This window comes from Argopecten irradians, chromosome 4 (genome assembly GCF_041381155.1).
Source record: "Argopecten irradians isolate NY chromosome 4, Ai_NY, whole genome shotgun sequence".
In the NCBI taxonomy this organism is placed as follows: Eukaryota; Metazoa; Mollusca; class Bivalvia; order Pectinida; family Pectinidae; genus Argopecten; species Argopecten irradians.
In genome coordinates, this window is record NC_091137.1 from 16,460,349 (window position 1) to 16,481,238 (window position 20,890).

Sequence of the window (20,890 nt, forward strand, 5' to 3'; positions counted from 1 at the left end):
CTAAAATAAGGACTTATCTAATGACCAGCTGCTACATTAAAGATGCTCCACCGCCGACATAGCATAAATGATATTCATCATTTGAACAATAATTAGTGTTTAATCGTGTATACATAAGTCTAATTAACACAAAAAATAATGTAAAATAATTCATTTTGCCTTTGGGTCATGAGCAATCAGTCCTTCATTCAATATAGGATATAGTGCGACAGAATTTTTTTTTCGGGATGCAATTAATTATTTTTTATATTTTTAACTTGAAATAAAATTAGAAACTCAAACTTTTCAATGGCGGTAATGGTGTAAAGTAAGTTACTTTTGTGACTGAATAAAAATACTAAATCGTCTGCTGCAGTTTTTGATAATGAAAAAATACCATTTGTCAGTGGTGGAGCATCTTTAAAAGAAGCTTATAAATGATATTAATCATATTACGAAATGAAGGTCTATCCCTTTGAAATGGATTTTCCTTGTTAGGATCGTTTTCGTATATTGTATGGCTGGTTGGACCTAGTTGTTTATTTTATAGTTAATGAAAGTCCTTGTGATTTCATATTGTTTTCAGAATCTGATGAGCCTTGATAAAAACCTCATCAGTCTGTATCAATATCAACAGGACTATCAGGATTTATACTTCAAATTACTACTTTTACAAATGGTCCAACCAGTCCAACCGTATAAACGATAACAGTCTTGGTGATCCATAGTGGCGATATTGATGTGTTGTAGATTTGCTGATTCTTTAATTTTCATTCTAAATGAGCCTTTTCTAATTATTACATTTTAACAAAAATATAGCAACATATTGTCTTACTAGGTTATACTGTAGAGATAAAGAAGCAAGTAATGCATTATGGCTAAAAGTATAAAAGCAAGAGAGAAAAACAAGTAGCCAAATTTCTTGAGCAAAGTTTATTGCATAAAAGAATGTGCAATTCAATCACAAGTAATAAGATATAATATACTGTATCACAACCAACACATATACAACCTATATTTAGATTATTGTAACAGAGTCACGTAGACAAAACCAAAACTGGTGTTCTTGTCTCCCTTGAATTAAGCTCTGTATACATACATTCTCCTCCTTAAAGGAGAACTCAGAATATACTGGACTTGTTGCTAAATTAGAAATGAATGCCTTATTATTTATTTTGGTTTTGGTTTTGCAAAATAGACATTAAATAAAGTCTGAATCAGTTTTAAAAACACAATGCATGTTATTAAAGAACTTTTAAAGGGAGATAATTCATTTATCACTATGAAAATTGTTTAGGTCACAATCATCAGTATACAGCTTGTGAAAGCTAAATTTATCATACAGGTCTTAAAAACTATTTAATGTGAGGTTGTAACTGATGTGAAGTATGTTTTTGAAGTTTTAACCAGTCAACATAATTGAATTCAGTGTAACATGGCTGTTATGTTTCTTCCATCTAGTTTAGTACAAACAGGGCCAAATACAGAGTAAATTACGCCAACGCAACATTTATGTGATTATAAGGATATTTACTTGGTGTCAAATTCTCTCAAAAACGTGTTATTTTAACTTATACTTATATACAGTGTATAAACAACGATAGGCAACTATAAAAATAGACATTATTAATATTGAACGCATAGACCTATATTGTATATGATAAAACCTTCAGAAATTCCTGCCTCCAAACCACTCTGCGAAATATATAACACAGTAATATCACAGATATGTATCTTATCACAGATATAAACAACTTTATCCAAATAAACCTTTCTGAATACTGTGTTGGTACAGCCCATAGATCTTTTTAACTCAGACTTACAACACAGGATATTGGAATAATTTAACAAGTCATCATACAGGCTGACAAGTGCCTGTGTTTCTACTGAAATAAATAACTTTTATTGAAATACAGTTGTAAAACAATCAGAGAGTCTCCACAGCATAACATCCAGGCTAAATTAGTTTGCTTTTGCATAATTAATTATAATTTACTTTTGCATAACTAATTATTATTTTTAAATATATTTGCTTTTATTTTGAAATGACCTTAGATCCCAAATAAAATAAAATCAGGTATTGGGAGGTCTATAATGTCTTGGGTTACTGCCATATGACATCTACCTCTGGGCATTCTGCCATTCAGAGTAGTAGGAATATTGAAATTCTTACAGTTGGTAAACAAAATATTTACAACACTATGTAATGATAAATAAGAGTGATTTCACAGTATAATACTGATATTGGTATATAATGAGCACAGTTCGGTGTGGACACACAAACATCACCAGGATCCTTTAAAACAAACATTTATATGACCACGATCCTTCAACAAATATGATTCCACAATTTAAGCATCAACATGGTCAAGATTCATCAATTAATTTAAACATGAATATAACTAAGATTTAAATGTAACAGGATGATCGATTTATCACAACATTTCGGAGAAAATTCTGACATTCTTCAGAAATATTTCTAAAGAAATTTCCAAAGTTGCGATTGGTTGATCTAATCTAGACGCATTTCCATCATCAAAGCATATATAAAAACTTGACTATGATTAATCAAACATTTTCTGTGAACAAGATCAAACATTAAATAAATCTGTATGATATATAACAAAGTTTAATTATACTATATATAGTACAAAATATAATTATGTGTTCTATAAATATAACAAACTCAAAACAAGAAATGACGGAATCAAATAAAAATAGACAACAAAAGATAAAAATCTATTCAGTGTTGCCACTGTGACCAGAAATAACGACATCAAGACTAAGACAAGATCAATATAAAGATAATTTATCACAGATTTCAAAGCATGCCATAAAAAAGTGTGTATTAGAAAAACAATAATTTTTTGAAAGGTTTTTCTCTTATATATGTGATATATTACTCCCCTTCCAAGACAATTACAGAAGATGTAATCATTTTGATTTCATGTCCAGCAAACATTTTTGATTTTCTTTGTGTTCTTTTATAATACTTCGAAAAAATAAATATTTAAAGATTGAACGAAATGAATAAATTTGCGGTTCAACGATCTGTTAGGCAATTAGTGCTCCTATGCATACCTGTATGAAGAAGTATAATGATGACTAGGCTACAATGATTCTGTTCAATACCGTTAACTGGTACTAAATTCTAAATAACCAAATTTATTACCCATGGAAAATTACATTAGTGAAAACCTTTTGAATTATATCTAAAAACAGTTTGAAGTTTTTTGTTAATGATTTCACAACAGATAGAAATCTGTGTTCACCCTAAGTGGTATACCGACGTTATATGTACATAATGGGATTCCATGTACTTTACTTATTTCATATTACATGTATACCTCATATGTACATTAATTTAATTGGTTAACATTGAATTGGACTAATTAGAACTTGGCTGATACAAATTGTATAAAATTATCTAAGCTACCAGTGTCCTAATTACATTATTCTACTAATTAGCACCTTTCATAACTTCAGGATACATGACTGTGTTTTAAATGCAAGTCTTTTTACCAAGGAGGTTAGTAGAATTGTCTCGTATTAAATGAATAAGCTCAGACACTTCAGTCGTTATAAAGTAACATGTAGAAGGGTGAAATTATTGATTATTAACTCGTAATACTACCCATGTCAAATACATAATGGACTTATCTTTGTATTGACATCTAGGGTGATCTATAAAAATGATGCTCAATGATAAATCTTGTTGAAAATATGGTCAAATAAAATGCATTCTTTAAGCAGGATTTAGGCCACAACATTTTCACAACATTTAAATACTGAAATACTAGGGCAAGAAAAATTCTTAAAATTGAATAAATAAAAAAAAAATCATAATTTTACCGTTCTTCTATTTTGTATGACAGGAAAAAAATATTCCATACATTTTTTTTTAAAGAGAGAAAAAACTCATAGGTAACAATACTTTTGTGAAGATTGACATCAAAATATATGTTGTTATTATATTTGAAACAGAACAGTATATTAATCAACAATCACAGCTATACTGGAATAAGGTAGTCTTATTTTAACACCATAAGAAAACACAGCTGGTCAGTTTGTCCATCAATAATGGTCATTTCATCCTCATCTGGTACTGGTCAAGTGTCCTTTTCTCCTTAAGATGATGTATTTGACATTTTCTAGAGGCAGGTGTTCTTCATTCAGTTGTTCCCTTGTCGTTAAGTATTGTATGTATTACAGTACTATAAGTTTTCTTTATTTTAAAAGCATTAAACTTTGGTCTGTGTGAAATTAATGTCTTCTTAATCTAGTGGAATGTCAGGAGAAAAAACACTTAATAAGACACCTCCAAAATTTGTATGATAACAGTACTGTCATCAAAGTTTGTACCAAGGCTTAATGCACTATAAATTAATGATAGAAGCAGATGATATGTAAGGTGAACAAATACCTTTGATGCAAATTAAAATCCAATCATGTTATCAGCCATGCAGATTCTGTGCATTCATACCAAAAAACGTATGCTTTTTCCCTTTGACTATATTTTCCCGCAGATCTGGATTACTCTCGGAGAATTTACCATGGAACTTCTTTCTAATTGTGGACTTGCTGAAGCGATCCTGTAATTTGAGAAGGTTGGTCTGCGGCCTAGGTGATCCGAAACCTGGTTCCCACATGAAGCGTGGGTCTTGTTTGTATGTGAGGTCGTGGTAGTGTGGGAACTGGTTCTGGTAGGCTGTGCTGAACTGCATGGAATGTCGCAAATTAGTTGGGGCGATGTTAGATGACAAACTTCTGTATTCATCATGGTATTCTGTATCTAACGATGTTGCCGCTCGTCGTCTAGGTTGTCTCACAGTCATGGTTGGTGTTTCTTTCTTTTCCATCTGTCTCTCCATCTCTCTTTCCTCTGTCAATGCTTTCATCTGAAGTTCAAAGATGGACGGCTCCTGTCTTGTTTCCTCCTCCTGTTCGTTTGTTGGACTGTACAGTGCCTGGGTACTGGTGTATTGGGTGGTACACACGTTACCTGGAGGAATATTCTCCTTCCCCTCGCCTCTCTGCATCCGTGAAGGAGCACTGATAATACGCACGTTTCCATTTTCGTCACCGCTCGCGACAGTAACGCTGTCTGAGAATGACACACTTTTCTGTGGCCGGAGCCCGGAAATCAGACGGACGTTGCCTAAGTTTTGATTTTCTGTTGACATAACATTCAGAGGTTCCTGACGGGAAAATCTTGGGAGTTGGTTCTCCTGCAGAAACTTGGGAGTGTTGTAGCTGTTCCCTGTTGTACTTTCCTTAAGAATGATCTCTCTCTCAAGGACCGGAACTCGTGCTGTGTCTTCGGTCGGCTGAAGCATCATCTTCTGCGACTCCTTTACATGATGCATTGGAGTCAGGACCTCGTGGGTCTCCCGCATATCACCAGCAAGGTTAGAAGTTTTAGTGTTCAAGGTTCGACTGTACCTCAAGGCATCTTTCATATCCCTGTTTAACTTTGTTGGTAAATTCAAAGCATCTACATGTGAATGCATGGTGTTCATGATTTCTGGCGGACTGCGTTCTTGTCCACTCATACTGTTACTGAGGCGCTCCGGGAGGTAGCTGGTACGGTACATCCCAGCCCGCTCCTCATTGTACTTTCCTTCATGGTTGTAGAAAGTGCTCGGCATTTCTTTGTCTGTAAGGTGCTGGTATTTACAGTTGAGAGCTGTCAGTTCATGTCCTGGTGTCTGGGCCTCCAACACCTACAACAGATAATGATTCATAAGGCACTCTGTCAACTGTAACTAATAGTTTTCTGACATATGATATATGTAGTTTTGTTTGAAATTCTTAAGAAATCACTTTTTAAAAATTAACAGCTTTAAACATTTATATGATTTTATTATTGGACACTTACTTTGAAGCACTTTAATTACATTTATGGTCATCATTAACCTTGGAAATGCTTTAATTTTAATATTTGTGACTATAACAATGATCGATGCAGTTCATATTTCATCAACAGTGACCATTAAGCAGTTTGATTTTGTTGTGGGTAACTATCCTTGAAGAAATCTTAATTTTATCGTTGGTGTCTAACTAAGTTGAAGAAGTTTAATTTTATCATTGGTGTCTAACTAAGTTAAAGAAGTTTAATTTTATCATTGGTGTCTAACTAAGTTAAAGAAGTTTAATTTTATCGTTTGTGCAGTAATTTTGATGTTGATGGCCAACCTTGAGGTAATATATTTCTAAATAGTTTGTAACTGCAGTAAAACCTGCCTTAGCGACTACCTCTCTATAAAGATCGCCTGTTTAACAAGATCACTCTCTAAGGGACCCAAACTGTCAATTTTAACACGATTTGTCCTGTGTATTAAGACCACTTGGCTATAAAGACCCCTGGCCCTGTGGGTGGTCTTTATTGACAGGTTTAATTGTAAACATGAAGAAGACTTAATATGTTATTGTAATTGACTATACCTTGAAGCTGTTAAATATTGTTTTCCACTTACCTTGAAGCGGTTTTGTGCCTCCATCTCCTGGACGTCCATGTCCCGTTTGACTTTGGTTGTTGCGAGGTAATCCTCCTCAGTCCTCTCGGGCATACCAACAGTTGGAACGTACGGAATGTCGTCTGGGAATTCTCCATTGGTGGCTTCATACAGTTTATTGATGTTCACCTGTGGGTGAGCTTCGTCATTGATCTCCTTCCAGCGCAGGGTCTTGTGTTGTTTAGTACCAGAATTACTGGTGTCCGGAAGATTCACATATTTCTTTCCATTCCAAAGTCGATCTTCCTCTTTCTCATGGAGTGTCATCATCCTGTTATATACACAAATAGATCAGAATTATGAACTTAACATACTAGTACACTGATGATTCCTTTTACAAATAGTTTGGAAATGCTAAACTTTACAAAATAATTATAATATACAGTCTAGTTTAATGGTTCAGTAAAATTGAAAAACTAAAAAAAGAACTGATTGAGTTTAATATGTTGTTGCACTAAATAATTATAGTACATACTGTTTTATGATCAGTTGAATTCACAATAATATAATTTTGTAAAATGCAGGTGAGCCTGTTTATTTTGCATGAAGAGAATTAAGATAAATTCAATCAATTTAGACTAATTCGTAGAACTTTACAAAATGTTTGAAATTTCAATCTAACTGGATAATCTAAACATCAGAATTTCAAGACATGCATACTTACGGTACGTAACCAGTATTCTGGTCGGCCATTTTGTCAGGTTTCTGGTTAGGAGGTTTGGGGATCAACATCTTGGAAATTCGACCTTCAGCAGGTCGTGGTGGGTCAATTGTGTTGATAGATCTTGGATACTGTAAAATATAAAGAATCACATCATTATTTTAATCATTATTACCATTGATTAAATGTTTTAAAGCTACAGTGTACCTATATATGGTAGCTGTGATTGTACAGTCTTGGTTTTACTGTCACTGCAGTATTTACTGTTGATTCTACTATCTGGAGAACTATAAAGATTATTGAAAATATCCTGATCCCTAATTACCTCCCCTTAAAGAAATCTTTAGATCGTAACACTTACCAGAGTATCATCCTCTAAACCTGTAGCTTCATATTTGTAAATTTTATCGTCGATGTTGTCAAGCTTGAGTGGGTTTGCGGGGCCAAGACCTGTATGATTAAGGTCGTATGTTGTATGCCACTGGTTACGCTCGACATTGCGTAACGCATTAGCTGTACGGTTGGAGACTTTCATTTCTGGTCGGCGGTCCTGGAGGTTTGGAGCTACCGTCTTTGGAGGAATCGGGAAAAATTGTTGCCTTCCACCATGTGCCTTTACAAGCTAAAAACACCAAACAGTTTTGCTCTAAATTGGCTTCAAACACTGTGCTCAGAGGATTAGTTTCAAATTAAATAATTTTGGTTATAATGCACTGTTGTTGTTGAAACAGAAAAAAAATCAAATATTTCATTTTATTTCAATACTTGAAAGGCTCAATTATAAGAACAGTGAAAACCAAATGTTCATACAGAACAGTTAAGGTCATTCATAAAAGTGGAGATTCATCCTAAAGGCCAATATATACCTGATTAAAGCCATCTTCTCCTGACCACTCCAGTGCCCTTTTCTCTGACGCCTTCGGAATAGTTTCAACCTCATGTCTGTGGCCATGTCCTGTTATATAATGGTGAATGTCAGGCCATGGCATTTAGTATCATTCAATGTTTATTAGGGTAATCAAAGTACTGAAGTGCTATAACATACTATTCTTTATTCTTTATCCTGTTCAACCAAAGTCTTTATATCATTGGCTAATAGCGCTTACTAATTAACTATATAGTGTACAATAAATCAAAATATTGTGCATAACCATCTTCAGTTTTAAGGATTCACCACAAATGCAATTTTTCTACACCAATAATCAGTTGAAACAAGAGATCCCAGAGGTATCTTTGCGCCCACCAAAGAATGATCTATGTCTGAAAATGGGAAGAGGGATCTTTTTTCTGCTTTTCAAACTTTTTTTTCATACTACATATTAAATTTGAGAAAGATCTTTTTAGTAGTTTCTAAGATATATATATAGTATTAACAAACTTTAATTATCAAATTCCAAGATGGCCACCTGTTGGCCATTTAGTTCACCGATCAGTCCAAAAATGTAATATGCACAACCAAGGCTCTAGGGGAGCCTACATACTACAACCAAGGCTCTAGGGGAGCCTACATATACAATTTGAGGCAGATTGCTTCAGTACTTTCTCAGAAATAGCAGTAGCAAAGTTCAAATATCAAAATTCAAGATGGTACTAAATTATCACAATGACCATTAGTAAAAATCAGAACTACTTACTAAAGTACTAAAAACACATCAGTCACTACTGATTAAAATTTGAAGTGTACCTTTTGTTTTATGGAGGACTGTGACATCATGAGCTGTCGCTGGCATCTCAGCATTAATTGGTTGCACTTTCCTAGCAGCCACTCCCTTTTTTGGGTCCTCTGGCGAATCAAATTTCGGAAAGAGTGCATACCTAGGCATATGTGAACTGTATGGATGCTCTGCTGGAAAATCCTTGTTGATGAGGATTTCTCTGTTGTAAGAAAATATTTTATTTATATGACCCGACAAAAGAAAAGTCCAGTACTGAGGAAGAAATATTTTATTTCTATGGTTAATTACAACAAATAACAGTCTGGCTAATTCTGTTGTAATTCAAGACATTGACACTATATGATAAAACAAGAGGCCCAGAAGGCCTGTATCGCTCACCTGGTTTGCAATGCCAAGTATTACTGGTGAATTTTAGCTCACCTTCGGGCCAGGTGAGCTAAATTTAAACAAACATGGATAAAAATAGTGTATTTTTCTGTGAACTAAAAATTATGACTTATATATAATACTTGAGGTACACAACATTTGTTGACTTTTGAAATAGGAATTTTAACACTGTGATATGATTTTAGTGTACTTAATCATTGGAAATGTAAACATACCCCATGGGAGCTTCTTGTGGTTTTGAAAGTCTGAAAAAAGTGCAAAAATTTTAAATAAGCATAAAGCAATAAACATTACATTCTCGCTATATATTACGGTTTCCACAATACCTTTAATAACATATCATTATCTTTGGTTTCTTCAAGTTATAGTTATTGAAATAGCGGGACTAACCTCATACATTTTCCGCAATGCCCCTTTACCATGAAACACAAGTAGTATTTCATTGATAAAAAATTCATAAAAGATAATGTCAGTTGTTGTTAGAATTATTTAACTATATTTCTGTCATGTGATACAAATCAATGTCTGATATGTTATAACATCCACTGTGTCTAAGTCTATCTTTATTTTTATTGTTTGTTTGGTTTTGTTGAATATCTACTGTTTCGGTTAACAATGATACTGGGCTGTAGCTTTTATTCATTTAAAACAATCTTATCTTACTAATAGCAACTGAATGATGAAGTAAAATACTTACAAGGCATCATTGGTCCTCACATTGCTGAGTTTGAGTTTGGTGAGGGTGTAAAACTGGTCAATCGGTTCTCCCCTGTAAAAGTTAATCAGTACATCATACAGGTAAAGTGGAAAAGTTTTAATCACAGGTATACACTGAAATATGTGGGCCAGTATTTCATTTTGAAGACACTTTTGTATACTTTTTACACTTTAAGGTACTAATGCTACCTGGTTATTTGTCTGATGAAGGTGACATATCGCATTAACCATCAAAAGAAAATTACTAGTTGAGTATACAGTGTAACCCGGGTATATTGAAGTACTGAAGTATTGAAGGGAAAAAAAATCTTTTCAAATTATCCACAACTAAACGATGGACACAGATTACATTTGAATAAGCGGAGATTGAAATTCAATTGAAATTAAGCAGTATTTCATTAATTATGATTAACCAATTCTATATAAGGTGGGTTTCTCTGTATTATTATTCTATTATGACGTGTTCGACTCGGGGACTATAACTCCCCAGACAACACTATAGGAGAACTGTTCCCGGGGGAAAGGGCCATAATAGATTTAGTACGTCATATGACATTTATTTTGACGTCATATATTTGGTCGCATGCTCATTCCCGGGGGAATATACTTTGGTATAGTTCCCTTAGTCGGGTATAGTCTCCCGTAGTCAGGAAGGACAGGAAACTCGCAAAATATACCATGGCTGTTATCGAATCAAATTCCTAGTAATTATCATGTGATGTACAAAACTTTGGTATAGTTCCCGTAGTCAGGTATAGTCTCCCATAGTCAAGAAGGACAGGGAACTGTAGCAAAATGGACCATAGCTGTTATCCAATCGCAATCCCAGTAATCATCATGTGATGTACTAAACAGGAATAGTATACAGGAATCACAGATATGGTATACAGGTACCACAGGTATGGTATACAGGTACCACAGGTATGGTATACAGGTACCACAGGTATAGTATACAGGTACCACAGGTATGGTATACAGGTACCACAGGTATGGTATACAGGTACCACAGGTATGGTATACAGGTACCACAGGTATGGTATACAGGTAACACAGGTATAGTATACAGGTAACACAGGTATAGTATACAGGTACCACAGGTATGGTATACAGGTACCACAGGTATAGTATACAGGTACACAGGTATATATACAGGTACCACAGGTATAGTATACAGGTACACAGGGTACAGGTACACAGGTATAGTATACAGGTACCACAGGTATAGTATACAGGTACCACAGGTATAGTATACAGGTACCACAGGTATAGTATACAGGTACACAGGTATAGTATACAGGTACCACAGGTATAGTATACAGGTACCACAGGTATAGTATACAGGTACCACAGGTATGTATACAGGTACCACAGGTATAGTATACAGGTACCACAGGTATAGTATACAGGTACCACAGGTATAGTATACAGTACAGGTATACAGACCACAGGTATAGTATACAGTACCACAGTAGTATACAGGTACCACAGGTATAGTATACAGGTACCACAGGTATAGTAGTATACAGGTAACCACAGGTATAGTATACAGGTACCACAGGTATAGTATACAGGTACCACAGGTATAGTATACAGGTACCACAGGTATAGTATACAGGTACCACAGGTATAGTATACAGGTACACAAGGTACCACAGGTATAGTATACAGGTACCACAGTATAGTATAGTACCAGGTACCACAGGTAAGGATATACAGGTACCACAGGTATAGTACATACACAGGTATAGTATACAGGTACCACAGGTATAGTATACAGGTAACACAGGTATAGTATACAGGTACCACAGGTATAGTATACAGGTACCACAGGTATAGTATACAGGTACCACAGGTATAGTATACAGGTACCACAGGTATAGTATACAGGTACCACAGGTATAGTATACAGGTACCACAGGTATGGTATACAGGTACAGGTAACACAGGTATAGTATACAGGTACCACAGGTATAGTATACAGGTACCACAGGTATAGTATACAGGTACCACAGGTATAGTATACAGGTAACACAGGTATAGTATACAGGTACCACAGGTATAGTATACAGGTACCACAGGTATAGTATACAGGTACCACAGGTATGGTATACAGGTACCACAGGTATGGTATACAGGTACCACAGGTATAGTATACAGGTACCACAGGTATAGTATACAGGTACCACAGGTATAGTATACAGGTACCACAGGTATAGTATACAGGTACCACAGGTATAGTATACAGGTACCACAGGTATAGTATACAGGTACCACAGGTATAGTATACAGGTACCACAGGTATAGTATACAGGTACCACAGGTATAGTATACAGGTACCACAGGTATAGTATACAGGTACCACAGGTATAGTATACAGGTAACACAGGTATAGTATACAGGTACCACAGGTATAGTATACAGGTACCACAGGTATAGTATACAGGTACCACAGGTATTACGGTACACGGTAAGTATAAGGTACCACAGGTATAGTATACAGGTACCACAGGTATAGTATACAGGTACCACAGGTATAGTATACAGGCACAGGTATAGTATACAGGTACACAGGTATAGTATACAGGTACCACAGGTATAGTATACAGGTACCACAGGTATAGTATACAGGTACCACAGGTATAGTATACAGGTACCACAGGTATAGTATACAGGTACCACAGGTATAGTATACAGGTACCACAGGTATAGTATACAGGTACCACAGGTATAGTATACAGGTACCACAGGTATAGTATACAGGTACCACAGGTATAGTATACAGGTACCACAGGTATAGTATACAGGTACACAGGTATAGTATACAGGTACCACAGGTATAGTATACAGGTACCACAGGTATAGTATACAGGTACCACAGGTATAGTATACAGGTACCACAGGTATAGTATACAGGTACCACAGGTATAGTATACAGGTACCACAGGTATAGTATACAGGTACCACAGGTATAGTATACAGGTACCACAGGTATAGTATACAGGTACCACAGGTATAGTATACAGGTACCACAGGTATAGTATACAGGTACCACAGGTATAGTATACAGGTACCACAGGTATAGTATACAGGTACCACAGGTATATATACAGGTACCACAGGTATAGTATACAGGTACCACAGGTATAGTATACAGGTACCACAGGTATAGTATACAGGTACACAGGTATGGTATACAGGTACCACAGGTATAGTATACAGGTACCACAGGTATAGTATACAGGTACCACAGGTATAGTATACAGGTACCACAGGTATAGTATACAGGTACCACAGGTATAGTATACAGGTACCACAGGTATAGTATACAGGTACCACAGGTATGGTATACAGGTACCACAGGTATAGTATACAGGTACCACAGGTATAGTATACAGGTACCACAGGTATAGTATACAGGTACCACAGGTATAGTATACAGGTACCACAGGTATAGTATACAGGTACCACAGGTATAGTATACAGGTACCACAGGTATAGTATACAGGTACCACAGGTATAGTATACAGGTACCACAGGTATAGTATACAGGTACCACAGGTATAGTATACAGGTACCACAGGTATAGTATACAGGTACCACAGGTATAGTATACAGGTACCACAGGTATAGTATACAGGTACCACAGGTATAGTATACAGGTACCACAGGTATAGTATACAGGTACCACAGGTATAGTATACAGGTACACAGGTATAGTATACAGGTACCACAGGTATAGTATACAGGTACCACAGGTATAGGTATACAGGTAACACAGGTATAGTATACAGGTACCACAGGTATAGTATACAGGTACCACAGGTATAGTATACAGGTACCACAGGTATAGTATACAGGTACCACAGGTATAGTATACAGGTACCACAGGTATAGTATACAGGTACCACAGGTATAGTATACAGGTAACACAGGTATAGTATACAGGTACCACAGGTATAGTATACAGGTACCACAGGTATAGTATACAGGTACCACAGGTATAGTATACAGGTACCACAGGTATAGTATACAGGTACCACAGGTATAGTATACAGGTAGCAAAGGTATGGTATACAGGTACCACAGGTATAGTATACAGGTACCACAGGTATAGTATACAGGTACCACAGGTATAGTATACAGGTACCACAGGTATAGTATACAGGTACCACCAGGTATAGTATACAGGTACCACAGGTATAGTACACAGGTATATATACAGGTACCACAGGTATAGTATACAGGTACCACAGGTATAGTATACAGGTACCACAGGTATAGTATACAGGTACCACAGGTATAGTATACAGGTACCACAGGTATAGTATACAGGTACCACAGGTATAGTATACAGGTACCACAGGTATAGTATACAGGTACCACAGGTATAGTATACAGGTACCACAGGTATAGTATACAGGTACCACAGGTATAGTATACAGGTACCACAGGTATAGTATACAGGTACCACAGGTATAGTATACAGGTACCACAGGTATGGTATACAGGTACCACAGGTATAGTATACAGGTACCACAGGTATAGTATACAGGTACCACAGGTATAGTATACAGGTACCACAGGTATAGTATACAGGTACCACAGGTATAGTATACAGGTACCACAGGTATAGTATACAGGTACCACAGGTATAGTATACAGGTACCACAGGTATAGTATACAGGTACCACAGGTATAGTATACAGGTACCACAGGTATAGTATACAGGTACCACAGGTATAGTATACAGGTACCACAGGTATAGTATACAGGTACCACAGGTATAGTATACAGGTACCACAGGTATAGTATATACAGGTACCACAGGTATAGTATACAGGTACCACAGGTATAGTATACAGGTACCACAGGTATAGTATACAGGTACCACAGGTAAGTATACAGGTACCACAGGTATGGTATACAGGTACACAGGTATAGTATACAGGTACCACAGGTATGGTATACAGGTACCACAGGTATAGTATACAGGTAACACAGGTATAGTATACAGGTACCACAGGTATAGTATACAGGTACCACAGGTATAGTATACAGGTACCACAGGTATAGTATACAGGTACCACAGGTATAGTATATACAGGTACCACAGGTATGGTATACAGGTACCACAGGTATAGTATACAGGTACCACAGGTATGGTATACAGGTACCACAGGTATAGTATACAGGTACCACAGGTATAGTATACAGGTACCACAGGTATAGTATACAGGTACCACAGGTATAGTATACAGGTACCACAGGTATAGTATACAGGTACAAGTATAGTATACAGGTACCACAGGTATAGTATACAGTACACAGTAGGTACCACAGGTATAGTATACAGGTACCACAGGTATAGTATACAGGTACCACAGGTATAGTATACAGGTACCACAGGTATAGTATACAGGTACCACAGGTATAGTATACAGGTACCACAGGTATAGTATACAGGTACCACAGGTATGTTAGGTATACAGGGTACCACAGGTATAGTATACAGGTACCACAGGTATAGTATACAGGTACCACAGGTATAGTATACAGGTACCACAGGTATAGTATACAGGTACCACAGGTATGGTATACAGGTACCACAGGTATAGTATACAGGTACCACAGGTATAGTATACAGGTACCACAGGTATAGTATACAGGTACCACAGGTATAGTATACAGGTACCACAGGTATGGTATACAGGTACCACAGGTATAGTATACAGGTACCACAGGTATAGTATACAGGTACCACAGGTATAGTATACAGGTACCACAGGTATAGTATACAGGTACCACAGGTATAGTATACAGGTACCACAGGTATAGTATACAGGTACCACAGGTATAGTATACAGGTACCACAGGTATAGTATACAGGTACCACAGGTATAGTATACAGGTACCACAGTATAGTATACAGGTACACAGGTATAGTATACAGGTACCACAGGTATAGTATACAGGTACACAGGTATAGTATACAGGTACCACAGGTATACAGGTACCACAGGTATAGTATACAGGTACCACAGGTATAGTATACAGGTACCACAGGTATAGTATACAGGTACCACAGGTATAGTATACAGGTACCACAGGTATAGTATACAGGTACCACAGGTATAGTATACAGGTACCACAGGTATAGTATACAGGTACCACAGGTATAGTATACAGGTACCACAGGTATAGTATACAGGTACCACAGGTATAGTATACAGGTACCACAGGTATAGTATACAGGTACCACAGGTATAGTATACAGGTACCACAGGTATAGTATACAGGTACCACAGGTATAGTATACAGTACACAGGTATAGTATACAGGTAACTACAAGGTATAGTATACAGGTACCACAGGTATAGTATACAGGTACCACAGGTATAGTATACAGGTACCACAGGTATAGTATACAGGTACCACAGGTATAGTATACAGGTACCACAGTATAGTATACAGGTACCACAGGTATAGTATACAGGTACCACAGGTATAGTATACAGGTACCACAGGTATAGTATACAGGTACCACAGGTATAGTATACAGGTACCACAGGTATAGTATACAGGTACCACAGGTATAGTATACAGGTACCACAGGTATAGTATACAGGTACCACAGGTATAGTATACGGTACACAGGTATAGATATACAGGTACCACAGGTATAGTATACAGGTACCACAGGTATAGTATACAGGTACCACAGGTATAGTATACAGGTACCACAGGTATAGTATACAGGTACCACAGGTATAGTATACAGGTAACACAGGTATAGTATACAGGTACCACAGGTATAGTATACAGGTACCACAGGTATAGTATACAGGTACCACAGGTATAGTATACAGGTACCACAGGTATAGTATACAGGTACCACAGGTATAGTATACAGGTACCACAGGTATAGTATACAGGTACCACAGGTATGGTATACAGGTACCACAGGTATAGTATACAGGTACCACAGGTATGGTATACAGGTACCACAGGTATAGTATACAGGTACCACAGGTATAGTATACAGGTACCACAGGTATAGTATACAGGTATCACAGGTATAGTATACAGGTACCACAGGTATAGTATACAGGTACCACAGGTATAGTATACAGGTACCACAGGTAAGGTAACCACAGGTATGGTATACAGGTACCCACAGGTATAGTATACAGGTACCACAGGTATAGTATACAGGTACCACAGGTATGGTATACAGGTACCACAGGTATAGTATACAGGTACCACAGTTATAGTATACAGGTACCACAGGTATAGTATACAGGTAGCAAAGGTATGGTATACCGGTACCACAGGTATAGTATACAGGTAACAAAGGTATGGTATATAGGCACCACAGGTATAGTATACAGGTACCACAGGTATAGTATACAGGTACCACAGGTATAGTATACAGGTACCACAGGTATAGTATACAGGTACCACAGGTATAGTATACAGGTAACACAGGTATAGTATACAGGTACCACAGGTATAGTATACAGGTACCACAGGTATAGTATACAGGTACCACAGGTATGGTATACAGGTACCACAGGTATAGTATACAGGTACCACAGGTATAGTATACAGGTAACACAGGTATGTATACAGGTACCACAGGTATAGTATACAGGTACCACAGGTATGGTATACAGGTACCACAGGTATGGTATACAGGTACCACAGGTATAGTATACAGGTACCACAGGTATAGTATACAGGTACCACAGGTATGGTATACAGGTACCACAGGTATAGTATACAGGTAACAAAGGTATGGTATACAGGTACCACAGGTATGGTATACAGGTACCACAGGTATGGTAGGTACCAGGTAACCACAGGTATGGTATACAGGTACCACAGGTATGGTATACAGGTACCACAGTTGTATACAGGTACACAGGTATAGTATACAGGTACCACAGTATAGTATACAGGTACCACAGGTATATTATACAGGTACCACAGGTATAGTATACAGGTACCACAGGTATAGTATACAGGTACCACAGGTATAGTATACAGGTAACACAGGTATAGTATACAGGTACCACAGGTATAGTATACAGGTACCACAGGTATAGTATACAGGTACCACAGGTATAGTATACAGGTACCACAGGTATAGTATACAGGTAACACAGGTATAGTATACAGGAACCACAGGTATAGTATACAGGAACAATAGTATACAGGTAACACAGGTATAGTATACAGGTAACACAGGTATTGTATACAGGTAACACAGGTATAGTATACAGGTACCACAGGTATAGTATACGGGTACCATAGGTATGGTATACAGGTAACACAGTTATGGTATACAGGTAACAAAGGTTAGGTATACAGGTACGACAGGTATGGTATACAGGTACCACAGGTATGGTATACAGGTACCACAGGTATGGTATACAGGTACCACAGGTATAGTATACAGGTACCACAGGTATAGTATACAGGTAACAAAGGTATGGTATACAGGGACGACAGGTATAGTATACAGGTACCACAGGTATAGTATACAGGTAACACAGGTATATTATACAGGTACCACAGGTATAGTATACAGGTATCACAGGTATAGTAAACAGGTAAAACAGGTATAATATACAGGTACCACAGGTATAGTATACAGGTACCACAGGTATAGTATACAGGTACCACAGGTATAGTATACAGGTACCACAGGTATAGTATACAGGTACCACAGGTATAGTATACAGGTACCACAGGTATAGTATACAGGTAACACAGGTATAGTATACAGGTACCACAGGTAAAGTATACAGGTACCACAGGTATGGTATACAGGTATCACAGGTATGGTTTACAGGTACCAAAGGTGTAGTATACGGGTACATGTGAATCATATACATGCACCTGTATCACGTGTGTATTCTCAAATCGTTTGTTGACATGATGGAATTTGGTGTAAATTGAGGTGATATGATGTGAAGTTAGATGTTGACAATGATAATAGACATAGATACTCGTGTAGAGGGCTTGATTATTATACACCCCTACTTCGGCCCATATCTATTGTTTAAAACAAGGAATTAAATCCCCAAACAATGGGAGTCGATAAACTTACTTGTATTGCCAGGTAGGGGGTCCCGGAATATAGACATTGACATCCTTCTTAAATTTCCCCGACCCCCATTCCTTTGGCACCACGGGGTCGTGTTCCACATTCGGGAATAACTGGATGGAAGTCATTATTCCAACATCCGAGAACCTTACCCTCAATAAGTTCAGGGTACCGCTATACACAGTATCTCAGCCCTAGTCTAGTCGTTGCTAGGGTCCTATTTGTATGCTAATGTTACGTTTGTCATTTGGAACCCTTCAGGTATTATGCTACTACTTAAGGTAATTATCGATCGGGGTAGCTTCCGAATGCCAGTCCGTACCTGAACGTTCGACTGACTGGGTGCGAAGTCGCGCGCCACTGAACGTAAAGGAGAACAAAACAAGCTTTGTTGTTCGCACGATCTCAGAATGAATGCATCATAAACCTCTTTATGCAAATCACGCTGAGGTAAAGTCTCGTTGAAAAATAACAAACTGTTAAATTTCAATAATGATGCTACATGAAACGATGATATTTGAAAACAAATACGCATAGATTAATATTGATTGTATATATGCAAGCTAACCATACACGAATTACAAGTACCCGTGGGATTTAGCGGCTTTTAAATTATAAATGGTAAAACTTGACAAGGCTGCACGGCGGTCTGTGTAACACATACACTATTTTACTTAGACTAAAAAGCCAATATGTTTTTGATTCGTCAGAAGAGATTGCTCTAGGTACATATCATAAATGGGATGTTTTATCCATGCGTCGGATTTTAAAAGTAATGTGAATTATGCGATTGTGTATTTTAATAACCTTCGTTCTGAATTTTAATTAGTACCTTAAGAGGATATACCTGTGATTGATCAGCTGTATAAACGTTACATTTTGTTGTTGATCTTCTTAATAGGTTGATTTTGACGTAGGCGGGTGTTATTCACTCGCTCTCTCGACTTCATATCACCTTCCCTTATAAAACATGAACAATTCGTCGTATTTTGGGTACAAATAGTGAAACATGCGAGTGGTGAAAATAACATGTTACGGTAAAAGGTAAACCTGTACCACCGTTGAGAAATGCCAGAATTAAATCTCCCTGAATCCTTAAAAAAATCTCTGTTTCACGTCGTGTATACAACACATAGAAAAGGCCATATCAACGGGAGTACTGTTACAACAAAAAACAAGGGATTACGGAATAAAGGAATACCATAATGGAAACATATGGGACAATGTGTTACTTAGTTATCTTACATAACCGATCACTTATTACTGTTAGGAAAATAGAACCTGACTGAAGTCCATTTAATAATCTCACAGGGTTCACAATTTTCTGTTAAAAAGCTATTATAATGGGGTTTTTTTTATATATGAATAGATGGTAACTAAGCGAACACGAGATATCCACACCCCTTACCCTTATCCCCACCCCTACCACAGCCATTCTCTCCATATCTAGGATGACTGAGCGAACACGAGATATCCACACCCCTTACCCTTATCCCCACCCCTACCACAGCCATTCTCTCCATATCTAGGATGACTGAGCGAACACGAGATATCCATACCCCTAACCCCCACCCCAACCCCTACCCCAGCCATTCTCTCCATATCTAGGATGACTGAGCGAACACGAGATATCCACACCCCTTACCCTTATCCCCACCCCTACCACAGCCATTCTCTCCATATCTAGGATGACTGAGCGAACACGAGATATCCATACCCCTAACCCCCACCCCAACCCCTACCCCAGTCATTCTCTCCATATCTAGGATGACTGAGCGAACACGAGATATCCATACCCCTAACCCCCACCCCAACCCCTACCCCAGCCATTCTCTCCATATCTAGG

At 37.3% G+C, this 20,890-nt stretch overlaps 1 protein-coding gene across 1 annotated transcript; it reads right to left on the minus strand.

The window, feature by feature from the left end:
- Window positions 1-893: 893 nt before the first annotated feature.
- On the minus strand, window positions 894-19,280 carry LOC138320770 (uncharacterized). The gene is made up of 9 exons (XM_069263968.1): window positions 19,048-19,280; window positions 9,916-9,987; window positions 9,434-9,463; window positions 8,840-9,030; window positions 8,022-8,110; window positions 7,517-7,777; window positions 7,159-7,286; window positions 6,456-6,765; window positions 894-5,702 (listed from the first exon to the last, which is right to left on the minus strand). The coding sequence occupies exons 1-9, from the start codon at window positions 19,170-19,172 to the stop codon at window positions 4,434-4,436; spliced, it is 2,475 nt and encodes an 824-aa protein (XP_069120069.1). The 5' UTR covers window positions 19,173-19,280; the 3' UTR covers window positions 894-4,433.
- Window positions 19,281-20,890: the final 1,610 nt, after the last annotated feature.

Excerpts from the sequence above, each read along its gene's own strand:
- LOC138320770 (XM_069263968.1), bottom strand. The coding sequence starts at position 19,172 with ATGACTTCCATCCAGTTATTCCCGAATGTGGAACACGACCCCGTGGTG. Across the intron at positions 9,464-9,915 it reads GTGAGGACCAATGATGCCTT|ACTTTCAAAACCACAAGAAG; the intron begins GTAAGTATTTTA and ends CACTTTTTTCAG. Across the intron at positions 7,778-8,021 it reads GAGAAGATGGCTTTAATCAG|CTTGTAAAGGCACATGGTGG; the intron begins GTATATATTGGC and ends TGGTGTTTTTAG.